Below are 17,532 nucleotides of genomic sequence, written 5' to 3' on the forward strand. Positions count from 1 at the left end.
ACTCTGGAGACTCTGGTGGAAAAACTATAGTCTCTCTGGCCAGGGTGACTAGAACTGAAACCAGAGAGCCCTGATCACTGAAGATAGTAGAGAAATCCCAGAAGAAGAGCCAGAAGAGGGGGAGTCCTTTGTGAGCACACATCTCTTGCCTCTGAGCCATGCATAAGTACAATGGACTTGGAACAGCTCAGCTGAAGACAAAAGATCTGAACTGGACTGGAGCTGCCTCCTAAGAAAAAGAGTTTACAGTTTAGGCCAACCCAAGATATTTGCCAGCTGAGCAAAACAAACAACTCTCACTGGAGAAAAAAATAATTTCATAGTCTTCACAAATTAACATTTCTACAAGCCATACTTACCCCATATATGGAGAATCAGGAAAATGGAACATATCTGAAGAGGAAGAAAATCAGCTGAGTCCTACCCTGAGATGAATGAGATATTGGCAGTAGCAGACAAGATTTTTAAAGCAGCTGTTATAATATCCTCAGTGAAATAAAATGTCATGCTCTCAGTGAATAACAAAACAAATTCTATCAGATAAATAGAAACAATGGGAAAGAACCAAATGGAAGTTCTAGAATAAAAAGATACAATATTTGAAATAATTCAGTAGATGGATTTAACAGTTGAATAGAGGTGCAGAAGGAAAAGTATGTGAACTTGAAGACAGAGCAATAGAAATTAATTTGAAGAACAGAGAGAAAACATATTGGAGCAAAAAATGAACAGTCTCAGAGGCCTTTTAGGTTGAATTAAACAATCCAGCATGCATGGAAATGGAATCTCAGAGGATAGAGAGAATAGGATAGAAAAAATTTCTTGAAAAGTTAAAGCAGAAATTCCCCAAATTTGATGAAAAACAGAAACCCACAGATTCAAGATACTCAGTGAATACATACCAGGCTGACTGAACCCAAAGAAGTCCACATTGAGACACATCATGGCAAAACTTTGGAAAGCCAAAGATAAAGAGCAAATGTTGAAAGCAATAAGAGAAAAATGCTAACATTTCTAATAGAGGAATAATGATCCATTTAATGACTGACTTCACCTCGGACACCACGGAAGCCAAAAGAGAGTGGAAGAACATGTTTAAAGTGCCGGAAGAAAAGAAAAAAGCCTGTCCTCCCGGTGTTCCTTATCAAAGGAAAACACCCTTCAGAAATGAAGAGGATTCCAGAATTAGTTAGTGGTAGCAGTGGCACAACCGTAAGTAGACTAAAAACCATGGACGTGTACCCTTTAAAAGGGTGAGTCTTAGGGAATGTACCTCAGTGAAAAAATTTAAATGAAGGCAAAGGCTTTTTCAGATAAAAGAAAACTCAAGAGAATTCTGCACTACAAGAAATGTCAAAGGATGGGGCGCCTGGGTGGCTCAGTTGTTTGGGCGACTGCCTTCGGCTCAGGTCATGATCCTGGAGTCCCGGGATCGAGTCCCACATCGGGCTCCCTGCTCAGCAGGGAGTCTGCTTCTCCCTCTGACCCTCCTCCCTCTCATGCTCTCTGTCTCTCATTCTCTCTCGCAAATAAATAAAATCTTAAAAAAAAAAAAATTAAAAAAAAAAAAAAAAGCAATGTCAAAGGAAGTTCTTCAAGGCTGAGGGAAACTTATACCTGATGGAATTTTGGATCTTTGGAAAAGATAAAAAAAAGATCATCAAAAATGAGAAATATCTACAGAAAAGGGAAAGCCTCTGTCTTTCCTCTTATTTTCTTTATAAATCATATTATATAAGTTGTGCATATATAGCATATGTCAAAGATATTAACTCCATTTAATATGTATCTGTAGTCCATGAAGAATGATTGCAAAGTTTCTATATTTTTAGGGAAACGGTACAGTATTAATTATAAGAGGACTGTGAGTAATTAAAGATGTATACTGTAATCCTTAGGGCAACAACTACACTAATAATGCAAAGAAGTAGAGCTAAAATGCCAATGTGAAAATTGAAGTGAAATTCTAAAAAGCATTTAAATGGTATCTTTTGTGGTTGTTGTTGTTGTTGTTGTTGTTTTAAGTCAGGAAAGTAGAAACATGGGAACAAACAATAGAAAAGACAAGGGGCACCTGGCTGGCTTGGTTGGAAGAGCATGCGACTCAATCTTAGGGTCATGTGTTCGAGCCCCTCATTGGGTGTAGAGATTTATTAAATAAATAAAACTTTAAAAAAGAAAAGAGAAAAAAACAAGTTGGAAACAAATAATAAAATAAAATGGTTGACCCAAATCCAACCATCTCAACAATTACATTAAATTGTTAATAGATTAAGTTCAATGGGTATAGAGTTTGTTTGCAAAATGTAAAAAATTCCAGAGATCTGTTGTAAACATAGTACATATAATTAGCACCACTGTATTATACACTTAAACATGGCTTGGAGGGGGGCGGGCGCCTGGGTGGCTCAGTCGTTAGGCATCTGCCTTCGGCTTGGGTCAAGGTCCTGGTGTCCTGGGATTGAGCCCCACCTCAGGCTCTCTACTCAGCGGGAAGCCTGCTTCTCCCTCTCCCACTCCCCCTGCTTGTGTTCCCTTTCTCACTATCTCTCTCTCTGTCAAATAAATAAATAAAATCTTTAAAAGAAAAAAATGGCTAAGGTGGGAAATTTTATGTTATGTGGTTTTGACCACAATTTTAAAAAATTTTAACTATGAATTTAGTTAAACTTTGGAAGGACACTGAAATCACTTATCACCCTGAAACTTTTAATTCTAGAAGTTCCTAGTTGGGTCTGATTTTCTTGAAGTTGTAGGCCCAGAGCATTGTTTACTTACAAATGCTTATAATAATGTTTATGGCATATAGCAAGCTCTGTATGAATTTAACTCACTGAATCCTCATCACAACCCTATGAGGTAGGTATTATTCTATTTTCAAATATACAGAGAATTTGGAAGAATGACATGTTGAACACTTACACTATCTAGATTCTGTAATAAACATTTTATCTGTTTTTCTTTATCACATATCTATCCATACCTATATTCATCCATTAATCCATCTTATTTTTTTTAATGCATTTCAAAGCAAATTGCAGACATCAGTATGCTTTGAGGGTAGGTATTTTTATTATCCTCATTTTACACTAGAGGTGACCTGAGACAAAGAAAAGCTAAGTAATTTGTTTAAGGTCACATGGCTTTTAAGTGGTAAAACTAGGATTTGGGCCAAGCCTGACGTTAACCACATCTACAGAATGCTGGTTCACATAATATTAATAGGTATTACCATAAAAAATAATTTGGGGATCCAATAAATCTGATAAATATGTATCTCAGTTTTGAAGATTCACATACAGATTTTCATCTGTGAAGTTCAGCAGTAAAGAAACCCGATTAACTTTGTTTAAGCCAACCATTTCAAGTTTTTTTGACTTGAAAGCATGTTTTCCTCCCAAATATAACATCTATTAACATCTTGTAGGATAGGACCAGAATCAAAGGAATATACTTGGGAAAATACTCCTTCATACGATATCCTAATTTTGTTTATTTAGGATAGAATATGTTTTTAAAGAGTTTATACTTTGAAACAAATTTTAGAGCTGGCAGAGATCTTAGAGTTAATTGAGACCAGTGCTTTCATTTCAGAGATGAGGGAACAGAGACACAGGGTAGTTAAATGACTAATGCAGGCTAAATCATGTGCCTAGGTGCAGGTGCTTAGTGGCAGGTGCTTAGTGGCAGAAATGGGAGTAGAGGGGCGCCTGGGTGGCTCAGTCGGTTGAGCGTCTGACTCTTGATTTTGGCTCAGGTCATAATCTCAGGGTTGCGAGATTGAGCCCCACATTGGGCTCTGCGCTCAGCACAGGCTTGAGATCTTCTCCCTCTGCCCCTCCTTCTGCTCGTGCTCTCTCTCTAAGATAAACAAATAAAATAAATCTTTTTTTTTAAAAAAAGAGGGGCACCTGGGTGGCTCAGTTGGTTAAGTGGCTGCCTTCGGCTCAGGTCACGATCCCAGGGTCCTGGGATCGAGTTCCGCATCGGGCTCCCTGCTCGGCAGGGAGCCTGCTTCTCCCTCTCCCTCTGCCTGCCTCTCTGCCTACTTGTGCTCTCTATCTCTCTGTCAAATAGATAAATAAAATTTTTAAAAAAACAGAAAGAAAGAAAGAAATGGGAGTAGAACCCAGCTTAGATCCTGGGGATGATATTTAGTGGACACTCAATACATATTTGTTAACTAATGATTATGTTGTCTAAATCTGTCCAGTTTTCTTTGTACTGCATATCTAGCTATATATTGGAATTTGTGTTTATTTTCAGATTATCTGGATCAGTAGTGAGTCTATTAACACTTTATTTTTATGTTAACTTCAGGTACAAATGATATAGCTACTAAATTCTAAAAAGTTTGCCTGTAATATATGACATACAGAAAATTGCACAAAACATAGCTCCTATAGTTTAACAAATAATTATAAAGTGAACCCTGGCTTAACCACCCAGGTCAAGTAATAAAACATTGCTGGTATTTCAGAAGCCCCCATGGGCCCCCTCCTGTTACTGATCCCCTTAATTATTTCTTTTTTCTCTTTCTTTTTTTAGCTAATTTAACAGGACATGCAGAGAAGGTGGGGATTGAAAATTTTGAGCTCCTCAAGGTCCTAGGAACTGGAGGTAAGTCTTAAAAAAATTTTTCTAAGCCAAAAAAAAAGTGTTTGTTATTCTTATGACAAAGGACTCATATCCTTAATATGGAAATCAGTTAAAAATTTAAAAGCATAAGAAATCCAATAGGAGAACTGTCAAAGAACACGAACAAATGATTCATAGAAGAAATACAAAAGGGAAAATTTGGAAGAATTGGCAAAGATTTAGGAAAACCAGTTTCTTTTACCCTGCTGTTGGGAATGTAAATTAGTTCAGTCTTTACATAGGACACAATACTAAAATCACTAACATTTATAGAGAGCTTGTGACTTGCCAAGTACTCTGTGAAATACTTTATACTGATTTAACTCATTCAGTCCTCATTCCACTTTATTCATATCCAGTGGTCATCATGTTTAATAATGAAAAACCCAAGACCCTTCAGAAACCTTACCAATATGAGTTTGGTTAAATGGAACATGGATCTTTATGTTCTATAATCTATACAATTGGAATGAAATGATCTGTATTTAACATTTTTGAAAGTTCTCCATACTGTAATAAGCTTTAAAAAAAAAGGCTACAGGAGAGAATGTACACTATACCATTTCTGTGAAATAAAAAATGGTATGAATCAAGGTCTCCATGTACACTTGACCCTTGAACAATACAGAGGGTTACGGGCACCAATCCCCTGCACTCTTGGGAATCTGTGGGTAACTTTTGATTCCCCCAGAACTTAACTACTAATAGCGTCCTGTTGACTGGGAGCCTTTCCGATAACATAAACAGTCGATTAACACATATTTTGTATGTTGTATGTATTCTATACTGTATTCGTACAATAAAGAAAGCTAGAGAAAAGAAAATGTTATTAAGAAATAGTAAGAAGTAGAAAATATATTTGCAGTCCTGTACTGTATTTATCCAAAAAATTCCATGTACAAGTGGACCCGTGCAGTTCAAACCTATGTTGTTCCAGGGCCAACAGTCTATGTGTATATATGAAATTCTCTGGAATATACACCAAAATGGTAACAGTCTCAGGTGTTAGGCTTTTCGATGATCTTGGCTTTCTTCTGTGCCTCCTGAGTTTTTGCTACTGCCGTTCTTGCTGCTCAAGAGTCAGGGCCTCCTGGGCGTATGGCCCATGTAGTTGCAGCCATCCCCACACTCAGAAGAGCCCCATGTTAGGTGTAATGCTCTGCTGTCACTGTTCTGAGATTCTAAATGATTGGTGAACAAGGCACCCCACACTTTGATTTGGCAGCAGGCCCACCAGTTACGTAGCTGGTCTTGCCAGGAGTGCACCTCCTCTCCTCTGCTCTCCCTCTGGAATATGTTGTTGTTCTGCAGTTACACCGCATTGAGAACTTGAGACTCTTCTTTTTCTTTTTTTTTTTTTCTTTTTAAAGATTTTATTTATTTGATAGAGAGAGACACAGCGAGAGAGGGAACACAAGCAGGGGGAGTGGGAGCGGGAGAAGCAGGCTTCCTGCCGAGCAGGGAGCCCGATGCGGGGCTCGATCCCAGGACTCTGGGATCATGACCTGAGCCGAAGGCAGACGCTTAACGACTGAGCCACCCAGGTGCCCCGAGACTCTTATTTTTCATCCTCCAGGTAGAAGTGAAAAGGAGGATTTTAATTCCTTTTTTTTCCCCCCCATCCTCAGCAGGTCTATTGTCTCTTTCCTGGAAGTCGGGAGAGAGCCTCAAAAGATAGACCATTCTTCTTCCCCACTAGAGTTTGGCTTCACACTTTCAGGGGCCTGTATACCTTCCTGGATTCCCAGCCCCTGACAGGAGGGATTGCCGCTGTTCATATGAGCGTATCCGCCCATACTTTCCGAAGGGCCACGCCTTCTAGCAGGAGAAAAATTCTTTCTCCTGGGCTTCCAAAATCAGTCCCAGGCACTGCCCTCCCATACTCATGTATATGTAATTTGTCTTTAGGTCATTTGGTGTTGAGCCTTCACGCCTAGGGCCTTGCCATGCAAGCTCTTCATAATTTTCCTGAGTAGTTTAGCATATTGTGTAAGAGCCACCTTCTACAGCTGCCAGCGAATAAACCCTATGATTTATTTTCATCAACTAAGTGTCTTATTGTCAGGAAGAGTATCGTATAATTGTCAGCTTGGGAGATTTTACTGTGCATTCTCTCCTTCAGATCATTTGTTAAGATGTATTTTTAAAGCAAACTAGCCTCACCCTACCATATCCCTAAGAAATCATGCTTTCAGAATACCAAAATCATGTCTTTTATCCTTACGTTTGCTTCCTCTTTCAAAGGCAGTATCAACTCAAAGGAGAAAAGGGGTCACAATTGTACGGTGACTGGATTTCCTTGGAAATAGTGCTTGTGCCGTTTTGTCGAAGGGTTTTCAGGTCAATTTATGTTATAGCCACAGAATTTGTTTTATCTGCATGGTTTTTATTCTGATAGCCCTATTGCAGTGTAATCACATGCCTTATTATTCATCCATTTAAAGTGTACAAATCAGTGGTTTTAGTATATTTACAGAGTTGTGCAACCATTACCACAACCAATTTTAGAACATTTTCCTTACCTCAAAAAGAAACTGTGAACCCTTTATTACCTCCCAAGATCACCATCCTCCCAGCTCTAAACAACCACTAACCTATTTTCTCTATCTTTTTATTGGCCTATTCTGGATATTTCATGTAATTGAATCATGTAATTGGTGGTCTTTTGTGTCTGGCTTCTCTCACTTAACATAACGTTTTCTAGATTCATCCATGTTGTAGCATGGATCACTGCTTCTTTCCTTTTTATGGCTTAATAATATCCCACTGTATGGATATACCACATTTTGTTTATCCATTTATCAGTTGCTGGGTTGTTTCTCCCTTTTAGCTATTATGAACAATGCTGCTCTGAGTGTTCGCATATGAGTTTTTGGGTGAACATAAGTTTTAATTTCTCTTGGGTATATATTAGTAGTGAATTGCCATTTCAGATGATAATTCTATGTTTAACTTCTTGAGGAACTACTAGACTTTTTCTCTCTCTTTTTTAAAGATTTTATTTATTTATTTGACAGAGAGATACACAGCAAGAGAGAGAACACAAGCAGGGGGAGCGGGAGAGGGAGAAGCAGGCTTCCCGCTGAGCAGAGAGCCCGATGTGGGGCTCGATCCCAGGACCCTGGGACCCTTCAAGCCGAAGGCAGATGCTTAACGACTGAGCCACCCAGGCGCCCCACTATAGACTTTTTCTAAGGTGGCCACACCACTTTACATTCCCACCAGCAGTGTGTGAGGGTTGCAGTATCTCTACATCCTTACCAACATTGTAGCTGTTCTTTTAGAAGATAAGTTATACAAATCAGACTAAGATCATGTTTTATTCCAGATAGCATCAAAACCAAAAAACTTTTATTTAATATTATTAGGTAACTTCTCTGAAGCAAAATAGACATGGAATCTACAAATCTTCTCAAGCCACTGTTAAAATGGGATATTAATTAATTTTCATCACTGAATTTTATAGCATGTAACAAAACCCATGAAACTAATTCTGTTCCTTGATCTGTCAATTTTATATTTGGCAGTATATTCCAAATACATAAGTAGAAACAGAAAGGCAGTGTATGTTCTGTTTCTGATAAGATGACAGCTTGCATATCCTGAAAAATCCCCCTCATTTTTAAACTCCTAAAGTGCTGGATAAAATGCCTTTAAAGAAAGTCTACTCGATGGTATAGGTCAGCTGGTAAGAATAAGGAAAATCCTTGGAATCCAATAAGAAAGTGGGAGCAGGAATCTAGAGAATGCATAAGCTCCCTGAAGGCAGAGGTTATTCTGGGGAAATCTACCAGTAAATTGTGAGCTAGTTCTTTGGATTTCCCATTTTTATGCTTGGTATGAGAGATATCATCTAAGGCTCCCAAGAGGTAGAGAAGACTACTGCTTAGAAAAAGACTAAGTAAGAAAATGCAGCCTGCAAAGGGAGCCGCAGAGGAAATTTTTCTGCCTCAGCATTGGCTCTGGGTGAAGAGAATTAAAAAAATAAACAAAAGCCTTCCCTGAGCATTCACAACAAAAGCCAGGCATTGTGCAGGTTTGCAGCTTGAATTTGTACACATTTGTATGATCCCAAAGAACAAAAAATAGGTAAGAATTTAGTTTACAGTAGTACCGAGTTGGTAGTATTCCCAGGTGCCTAGGAAAAGCAAATGTAAGTCCTCTTTGAAAGAATGAACTGTTACCTAGACCATAAAGAAGTACTGAAGGAAGTTTTATAGACATGATCTTAATTGTGAATGATCACAAGCATCCAAGAAGCAAGTCACCAGACTGTTGGAATTATTAGGTATGAAATATGATATATATGTTTATATGGTTTTTAAAATTAGAACATTGATGGTAATATTCAGGAAAAAAGACATACTACAAAATGACTAGACAGATTTGAAAGAGAACCAATAGTACTTCTAGAAGTGAAAAATAATTCAAATTATAAATTCAGTAGATGGTTTACTAGCAGTTGAGATGTAGCTAAAGAGAATTAGCAAATTGAGAGATGGATTTGAGGAAAATATGCAGAATATAAAATGGAGAAAAATGAGATGGCATTTATAAGAGAGAGATGAAGACCTAGAGGACAGAGAGAAGGTACAAATTTGTCTAATCAGAATCCCAGAAGGAGCTAATAGAGGAGGGGTTGTAGCTGAGAATTTACTAAGATTGACTGAAAATATGAATTCACAGATTGAAGAAACAGAACAATTTACAAGCAGACAGACAAACGGGAAGTTTTACATGATACATCATAGAGAAGGGGATGAGCACCAGAGACAGACAGATATCCTAAAAGCAGCCAGAGTGAAAAGACTTATTTATGAAGGAAGAACAGTGATCAGACAAACAGATGCCTTTTTAGCAGCAACCATGAAAGCCTTGGAAGAGAAGAAGAATACCTGCAGAATGCCCAGAGAAAATAACTGTCAATTTAGAATTCTATACCCAACAAAACTATTTTTGAGACACACAGAAGCTGAGTGTGTTTTCCACCAACACATCCTCACTAGAAGAATTTCTAACAGATCTTCATGTAGGGACAAGGAAAGTAATCTCAGGAGAGTTTCTGAGATGCAAAAAGGTTTGGTGGGTAAAGAAAATCTAAAAAAACCATAGTTGTAATGTTGAAATTGTGGGGTTAAAAAAAGGAAACTGCATTATTGGACAAAAATATCATACAGTTTGGGAGGTGATAGGAATTAGTGTTCTGAGGTACTATTCCTCAAACTTTAATCTCCTCACAAATCTTGAAAGGTGTGAATTTCCAAAGCAATTGAAAAAAGAATAGAAAACCTTAGTATCCTATAACTGTTAAAGAAATTGGTAAGTAAAAATCTTCTTGTTAGGACAGCACTTGGTAGAGTTTTAAGAATGAGTTCTGCCAAACATTCAAGACATAGATAATTCTAATCTTCCACAAACTCTTTCAGAGAATAGAAAAAGTGGGATTCTTCTTTCCAGTTCATTGCATGAGGCTAGTATAACTTTGATTCCAAAAACCACTAAGAGAATATGAGGAAGAAAAATTAGAGGCCAGTTCCGAACATGTAAGATTTTTAATATCAAATTTATAAAATCAAACCTGGTGTATACTTTCTTTCAACACAATTAATACTTTGTCCTGTTATCTACCTCAGCTTTTTGAGTGGTATGATCGCAGGTCCTTAAGACAGGTTTGCAAAGGTGAGGAAAGAGATTGTTAGTAATGTTTTACCTTGGCATTTTCATTTCATGCTTTTTCACTGTCATATTATTGGTCTATTGTTAGCTGTGGGTACTGCTTTTCCTTCTGTCAGCTGACAGTGTGCTTGCTCTTATGAGAACATGGAATAACTAAGATGTCATTGTAGGTATTTAAAATCACATTTTTGATGACTAAATGGAGTAGGTGGAAACTTTTCTTATGAATATAATAAAATCTCAATTTTTATTCAAAAATTTCACCACTAATCTTTCAGTTTCATTACCTTTTTAAGATAATTTTTTTCAGCACTACTTAGAATAATAGAAGAGCCTCATCAGATGTCTTTATGTGTCATGCCAGGTTTTCTTTGGAAGTGAAACTGAAAATTCTTCTGATGAATTAATTTTTATGTATTTTGAACTATATAAAATGCTGTTCATCCAATATCTTGAAGACTTTATGGAATATTACAATATCAAAGATTTGCTTTTTGATCTCATACTTAAATGCAAGTAATACTCATTTAAAAATCTCTCTTTTGGGGCACCTTGGTGGTTCAGTCGGTTGAGCATTAGACTCTTGATTTCAGCTCAAGTCATGGTCTCAGGGTCATGGAATCGAGCCCCACATCGGACTCCATGCTCAATGCAGAGTCTGCTTTATCCCTCTCCCTCTGCTCCTCCTCCCACTCGCGTGCACACTCTCTCTCTCTCTCTCTCAAATAATTAAATAAAATCTTTAAAAATAAATAAAATAAAAATAAAAATCTCTCTTTTACTCAGACTTTGATTTATTTCTCTTTTCAGCTATCTTGTTTCTGTTGGTCTGTCACTGATCTGTTGATCAGTTTCCTAAGATAGAAACTTGCAAGTAATTTTTTATTTTTTTCTCTTTTTATTTCTTGTTTCTCACAAAATCCTGTAATTTTTCCTTCAAAATGACCCTTGGATTGACCTTTTCTGTTCCTAGTGCTGTCACTCATATTACCTTGTACATGGATTGTTGTTAGGGTTTTCCTAACTGTTCTGCCTTTCTGCAAGTTCTCTCTTCCATTTTATGCGTTTTACATATATTCTGTTATAAATGGTATGCGTCCTCATTAAAATTCAACATTATTATGCTCTTCTCCTATTTAGAACTTATAGTGCCTTTTCCCCCCCCAGTTAATTAATTCAAATCCAAATCCTTGCCTTGCTCTCAGGCTTAGCTTTGTTTTCTCTTATCTTTTTTTTTGTCCAGTTACCCTGATATTCCATCTACTTTCTAGTCTGGTTAATTTTCTTTTACTCCCCTACAGTGATGCATCCTTTTCCCCATATTCTGATGCTCTGTCTTATCTTGTTCCCATTATCCTAGTGCTCTTCTTCTCTTCTGCCTGTCTAAATACTGCTCAGATTGATTCATTCTCTGAATTGGGGCACTGAAAGTCCTTTGCCGAGAACACAGCAATGAGTGGTTCTCTGAATTTTCCTTCATATATGCTATTTTTCTTTTAGACTGTAAGCTCTTGGGATCATCTCTCTATATTTGTCCATCTCTGTTGCCCTGCCCCGTCTCCATAGCTTATAACAGTATAAAGCATAATAATAGTTTAATAGTATATATTTCATACTCTTATCTCTAGCATTATTTTTGAGATTGATACTTCCAAGTCCAGGAAATAGCTTTGGTTCATCTTTTAGAATTACACTTGCCCCTTGAAAAATGTGGGGGATGGGTGCACATAGTTGAAAACCCAGGTATAACTTTTGAACCCCCAGAAACTTAACTACTAATACCCTCTTGTTGACTGGAAGCCTTACTGATAATGTAAATGATCAATTAACACATATTTTGTGTGTTATATGTATCATGTACTGTGTATTTAACAATAAAGTGAGCTAGAGGAAATGTTAAGAAAATCATATGAGAGAAAATACATTTACAGTATTGTACTGTATTTAAAAAAATTTATTTATAAGTGGACCGTTGTAGTTCAAACCCATGTTCAAGAATCAACTGTTATCTTGTTTCGTGATGAAATTTTGGATTGTTTGTGAGAATACTGATTCTGTTTTTATTTCTCTCCTTTTCTGCTGCTTTACTTTTAACCATTTGCTTTCTCTAAGACATGTGTCCAGTATAGGTGAAGAAAGTCTTTAAGTGTACCCATTGTGTGCCTTAGTATTTTTGATGCTTAGTGGAGCATGATGGTCTTAGCTAAAAGACTTCAGTATTCTCTTTGGATTTTCTTTGTTCATTATACATGATCCTGTACTTTGGAGATCTTTTGTCATTATGCCAAAAAAAATAAATAAATAAAATTTGCCATATAACCAACCATAAAGGGTGCAGCTGAGTTGATTTCATCTTCCAGTTTTGGTGCATTCATAATTGTGAAGTACTTGGGTATCCAGGATGCCATTACAAGATTCAGGTTTGAATCTTGATGTTATCATCACCGACTTGAGTTCCTTGGGTAAATCCCTTGAACTCTGAGAGCCTAAGTCCCTATTGACATAAGTCAATAATACCTATCTCACAATATTGTTATAGGATTAATAAAAGAATGGATATGAATTGCCAATTGCTAGATAACCATCAGTTGTGGTTATTTATTGAATAGGAAACTCTACTGTAAAGCTGTACCCTAAATTAGAAAAACAAAATTATTTAGGACTTCTTCATAGGGATAATTAGTTTTTTTCATATAGTCACTCACTCTGTTAGCATATCTGGGAGTAATTTCGACTGAAGTTATTTTTTATTTTTTTAGAGAGACAACGCATGTGTACGTGAGTGGGTGGGGTTGGGGGGAGGGGCAGAGGGAGAGGGAGAATCTTAAGCAGGCTCCATGCCTCGCGTGGAGCCTGGTGCAGGGTTTGATCTCACGACCCTGAGATCACAACCTAAGCCGAAATCAAGAGTTGGTCGCTTAACTGATTGAACCACCCAGCCGCCCCTCTGAACACCCTTTTTGTACTTTAGGTTGACAATCTTATGTTATAATATACAGAAAATGAGTAATAAAATATTTAGATTGCCTGACACATAGTAAATGCTGTAAAAACGTCAGCTGTTTATGTAACTGAAAGGGAAAGAAGCCGAGCTTCTAAATGAGCTAATATAATGCATTACCAAGGCGTCAGATTAGCTTGATATGTAAGTGAATGTTATTTCTTAACAAATATTTTATTGTAAAGCCTAAAATATGTCCAGCAAGAGGGAAATACGACCACCACAAATCTCCCAGGTTTCAGCTGATTCTTCCTCTTCTGTTCTCCACACTGCAGCTGGAGTGGTCCATCTTAAGTACAAAATTAGACCTGTCACTTCTCTTTTTACAACTTTCAGTTCAGGGGCGCCGGGGTGGCTCAGTTGTTAAGCATCTGCCTTAGGCTCAGGTCATGATCCCAGGGTCCTGGGATTGAGCCCACCTTGGGCTCCCTGCTCAGCGGGAAGCCTGCTTCTCCCTCTCCCACTCCCCCTGCTTGTGTTCCCTTTCTCTCTGTGTCTCTCTCTGTCAAATAAATAAAATCTTAAAAAAAAAAACAACTTTCAGTTCATTCCCATTGCACTCGGGATTCATTCATTCACATGTATTTATCAAGAGGCAAGTACTGTTTTGGGTGCTGGGGATAGAGTAGTGAGCATTAAAAAAAAAAAAGATACATTACATACAAACTTGCAAGTTGAATAATAAGGATCTGGTCTTCATTTAATATAGAATTATTCCTGGGCTTATGAAACCTTGGAATGAGTACTGGCAGAGTATAGGAATTCACAGTGCCTTGCCACCACGAACGTCTGACGAGCAACAAACATTTGTGCCTACCTCAGTCCCTGGTGCCCTTATAAGAAGGTCACTTTTTCCTTGCCGTGTGGATTTTTTTTTTTCCTGACATCTAATCAATAGCAGATCTTGCAAGCTGTTCCATGAAAACACTTATTTATCCAGTAGAGAGACTTACCTTTTGGTTGCTTACCTCAGTCTTAAAGTGCCATCTTTGAAATTGGTGACTCTGGTAGTTCTTTACTCATTGTCCCAGACTCAGTGAAAATCATCTCTGATGGGACAGCCTTTTCTATTTTTATTTTTAATTTTTACTGCAGGGTTTTCAGAAACACATTTTATTTATTAAAGGAGTCATTTCTATTTCTCTTGGGTAATTTGCCACTAGAGGGTGCTAGAAATTGCACTAGGCAACTTTTTGGTGAAATGATAGAGGGGAAAAACTTTGGTTGCAATCATGCAGAAGACTGTTTTATCAAGTATGATGACATAGTCATCATTTGTCATTTTATTCTCTTAAGTGTTTGGAAAGTATCCCTATTAAAATACAGTACTTTTCAAGGCATGTATTCATGAAATTGTCAAAATTATTATTCAAGAAAGTTTTTATCTGTATCTGTATATACCCACTAGGCCTTATGCTTCAGTGTAAACCTATGGTGTTTATGAAAATTTGAGAGGTTAAATGTTTGTAGTGTTTTATGCCATAATCATAAAATGATTCCATATGAAGATGTTGGTTGACATTGTCTCCCTAGGGTAAATACAATTTGATTTATTACTGATGCTGTCCTAGGTCATGTTTGCTAGAAGCAGAGCCCAGGACAGGGATTTAGGTGCATGTGATTTATTGCCTGAGAGGAATGCTCAGAGCATTCCTCTCAGGAGAGAGTGAGGAAAGCAGAAGGAGCGGGGGAAGAACCTAAGCAGCATGTGGTCTAAGCTGGGGTCTAGATTCAGCCTGAGCCCATGGGAAGTTTTGGCGCCAAAGGGATGAGGCAAGCCTTTGTACCTATGGTAGTCATTGACTGTGGGCTGCTTGGGTGGGGGCGGGGTAGGGAATGGTGGAATGTACCCTCCCAGGTGAGACTGGGACTTCTGTCTACCTTAGGTCTTTCTCCAGAGGCAGAAGGAGGCAACTGTGGGCTACTCGTGGCTGGGGTTTGGGTACCCTGGCCTATAAAAGTGTGATCTGGCAGAGCACCATTCACGTCTGCTACAGATGGTCATTAACACCGGTCATTAAGACCTAACTGTGTAGCTAGGGAAATGGCTTGTTTGTGGAGATATAAAGAGAATAATTTATGAATGTGCTTCTTAGTTGTTCTTATTTACTTGTTTTTGTGTATTTTTCTTTTAGTGAGATTCTTGGGTAATCACTTCCATGGGTAGTCATTTCCAAGTCTAGACCTCACAGTTGGACATGGTTTCCTTTGTAACTTTTTCTTCTTTCCTGTTGGACCAGAATCTTTGGTTTTCAAGTCATTTGGCACCAGGGGTCAGAAATGGCCTGTGGTTTAAATGGGTCATCCATACGGAGGTAGTCAGGAGTTGGCCATAGCCACTTCCATGTATGCAGTTATGAGCTGGTTTAATGCACGGAGTGTCTCAATGCTTTCTCTGAATACACAGTGCTGATCTAGAAGATCATTATACAATTAGTCTTTAATTACTCAAACTAATGGAATATGCATAAATGATACCCCCAGATAGTTAATCCTGTGACTATTTTTACTTTCAACTTTTGTACATACTAAGTCTTTTTTCGATGCTATCACCATTCATGAGAAAATGTACTGATTTGTGTTCCTGATTCAGCTGTACTACTGTTTCTGACCATTGAAGGAGTTAAGCAAATGGGTGAAATGGCCCTGGTTAATTTAAAAACTATAATTGGGTTAAATCTAGAATGCTGACGCTTTTTTAATATCTCATCTAGATCCTCTTTATTATGTATCTTCTAGAAGATCTAAATGTTTGTGCCCCGAACAAATGGCCTACCTGGTGTTTTTTATAAAAATTACTACTTATGATTTCGTATGCTTTCACTATGTCTCTTTTGCTTTTTAGCAAATATTTATTTAATCATGTTTTGGATTCATAGCTTTTCCTTACATGCTAGAAGAATAATCTATTTTAGTCAGTCTACCTTCATTAATTTTAGAAATTTTGGGTGTTTTTTATTTTACAAATGAAAACAGTGGCCAATTTAAAAAAAATAGTTGTGTTAAATAGCTCAAATTCTCCTTTTTTTCTTTTAAAATTATATTGAAATACTTAGTTTTATAGGTATGTATTTTTTTAATATTTGGAATTGAGTGTACAATTAAGATATCTGTTATATAAGAGAATTTAGTAAACAATGCTTATTTCATAAATATGAAAATCAAGTGCATTTTATTTTTAATGTGTTTTGAAATTTACCTACTTTCAAAAAGAGATTGAAGGGCATTTTCAAAGATAGATAAAAAAGAGAGAACCTAAAAAAAAGAAGAAGAAGAAGACGACCGAGCAAAAGCCAGATAAAAGGGAAGTGAAGTAGATGTCACAGACATCTGGGGTGAGACAGGCGTTGTAACTGAGTCTTACATTTACCTCTGGGGTAACTGAGAGGCAGGGATAAAGGGAAAACTCTGTGACTTGCATGATTTTCTTTTTCTTTCTTTTTTCTCTTTTCTTTTTTCTTTTTTTAAGATTTTATTTATTTATTTGAGAGAGAGAGAACAGGAACAGGGGGAGGGGCAGAGGAGAGGGAGAAGCAGACTCCCCACTGAGCCAGGAGCCTGACATGGGACTCAATCCTAGGACCCTGAGGTCATGACCTGAGCCCAAGGCAGATGCTTAACCAACTGAGCCACCCAGGCGCCCCATAATTTTCCTTTTAAAGGCAAGGCATATAAATTCATCTAGAACAGTGGCTTTCAAGCTCTTCTGATTATTACCCATAGGACGAAATAGGCACATTTTGTATTGCAACTCAGTATGTGTATTTATGTTATGCATATAGACGTATAAACACACACACACTTTTTTCCACTAACACTTACATAGTGTTTGTTATCTGCCAGGATGCTTATATTAATTTATTTAATCCCCACACCTTATAATGTAGGAACTATTACTATCCCTAGTGAGGAAATTGAGGCACTGTTATCTTTTTTTTATTATTATTATTTTAGAGAGAAAGAGAAAGAGCACAAGCGGGGGGAGGAGGAGAGAGAGAGGGAGAGAGAATCTCAAGCTGACTCCCTGCTGAGCACGGAGCCTGCCATGAGGCTCAATCTCACAATCATGACCTGAGCGGAAACCAAGGGTCAGATGCCCAACTGGCTGAGTCACCCAGGCACCGGAGACACTGTTATCTTAACTAAATAACGTATCTAGGGCTCAAACTCAGGCAGTCTGTGTATTAACCATTGCTCTGTACTACCCTCTTTTCCCC

The 17,532-nt window shown here is 37.6% G+C and overlaps 1 protein-coding gene across 5 annotated transcripts in view; it reads left to right on the top strand.

Moving 5' to 3' along the window:
- Nucleotides 1-17,532, top strand: part of RPS6KA5 (ribosomal protein S6 kinase A5) — a 180,687-nt gene that overhangs the window by 48,342 nt on the left and 114,813 nt on the right. For all 5 annotated transcript variants that reach the window (XM_021679632.1, XM_021679631.1, XM_021679634.1 and 2 more), the window contains exon 2: nucleotides 4,549-4,620. In XM_021679632.1, coding sequence (XP_021535307.1) covers nucleotides 4,549-4,620 — 72 coding nt within the window. The remainder of the gene's footprint in view (nucleotides 1-4,548; nucleotides 4,621-17,532) is intronic.

The sequence above is a fragment of the Neomonachus schauinslandi genome, chromosome 9 (genome assembly GCF_002201575.2).
Source record: "Neomonachus schauinslandi chromosome 9, ASM220157v2, whole genome shotgun sequence".
NCBI lineage: Eukaryota > Metazoa > Chordata > Mammalia > Carnivora > Phocidae > Neomonachus > Neomonachus schauinslandi.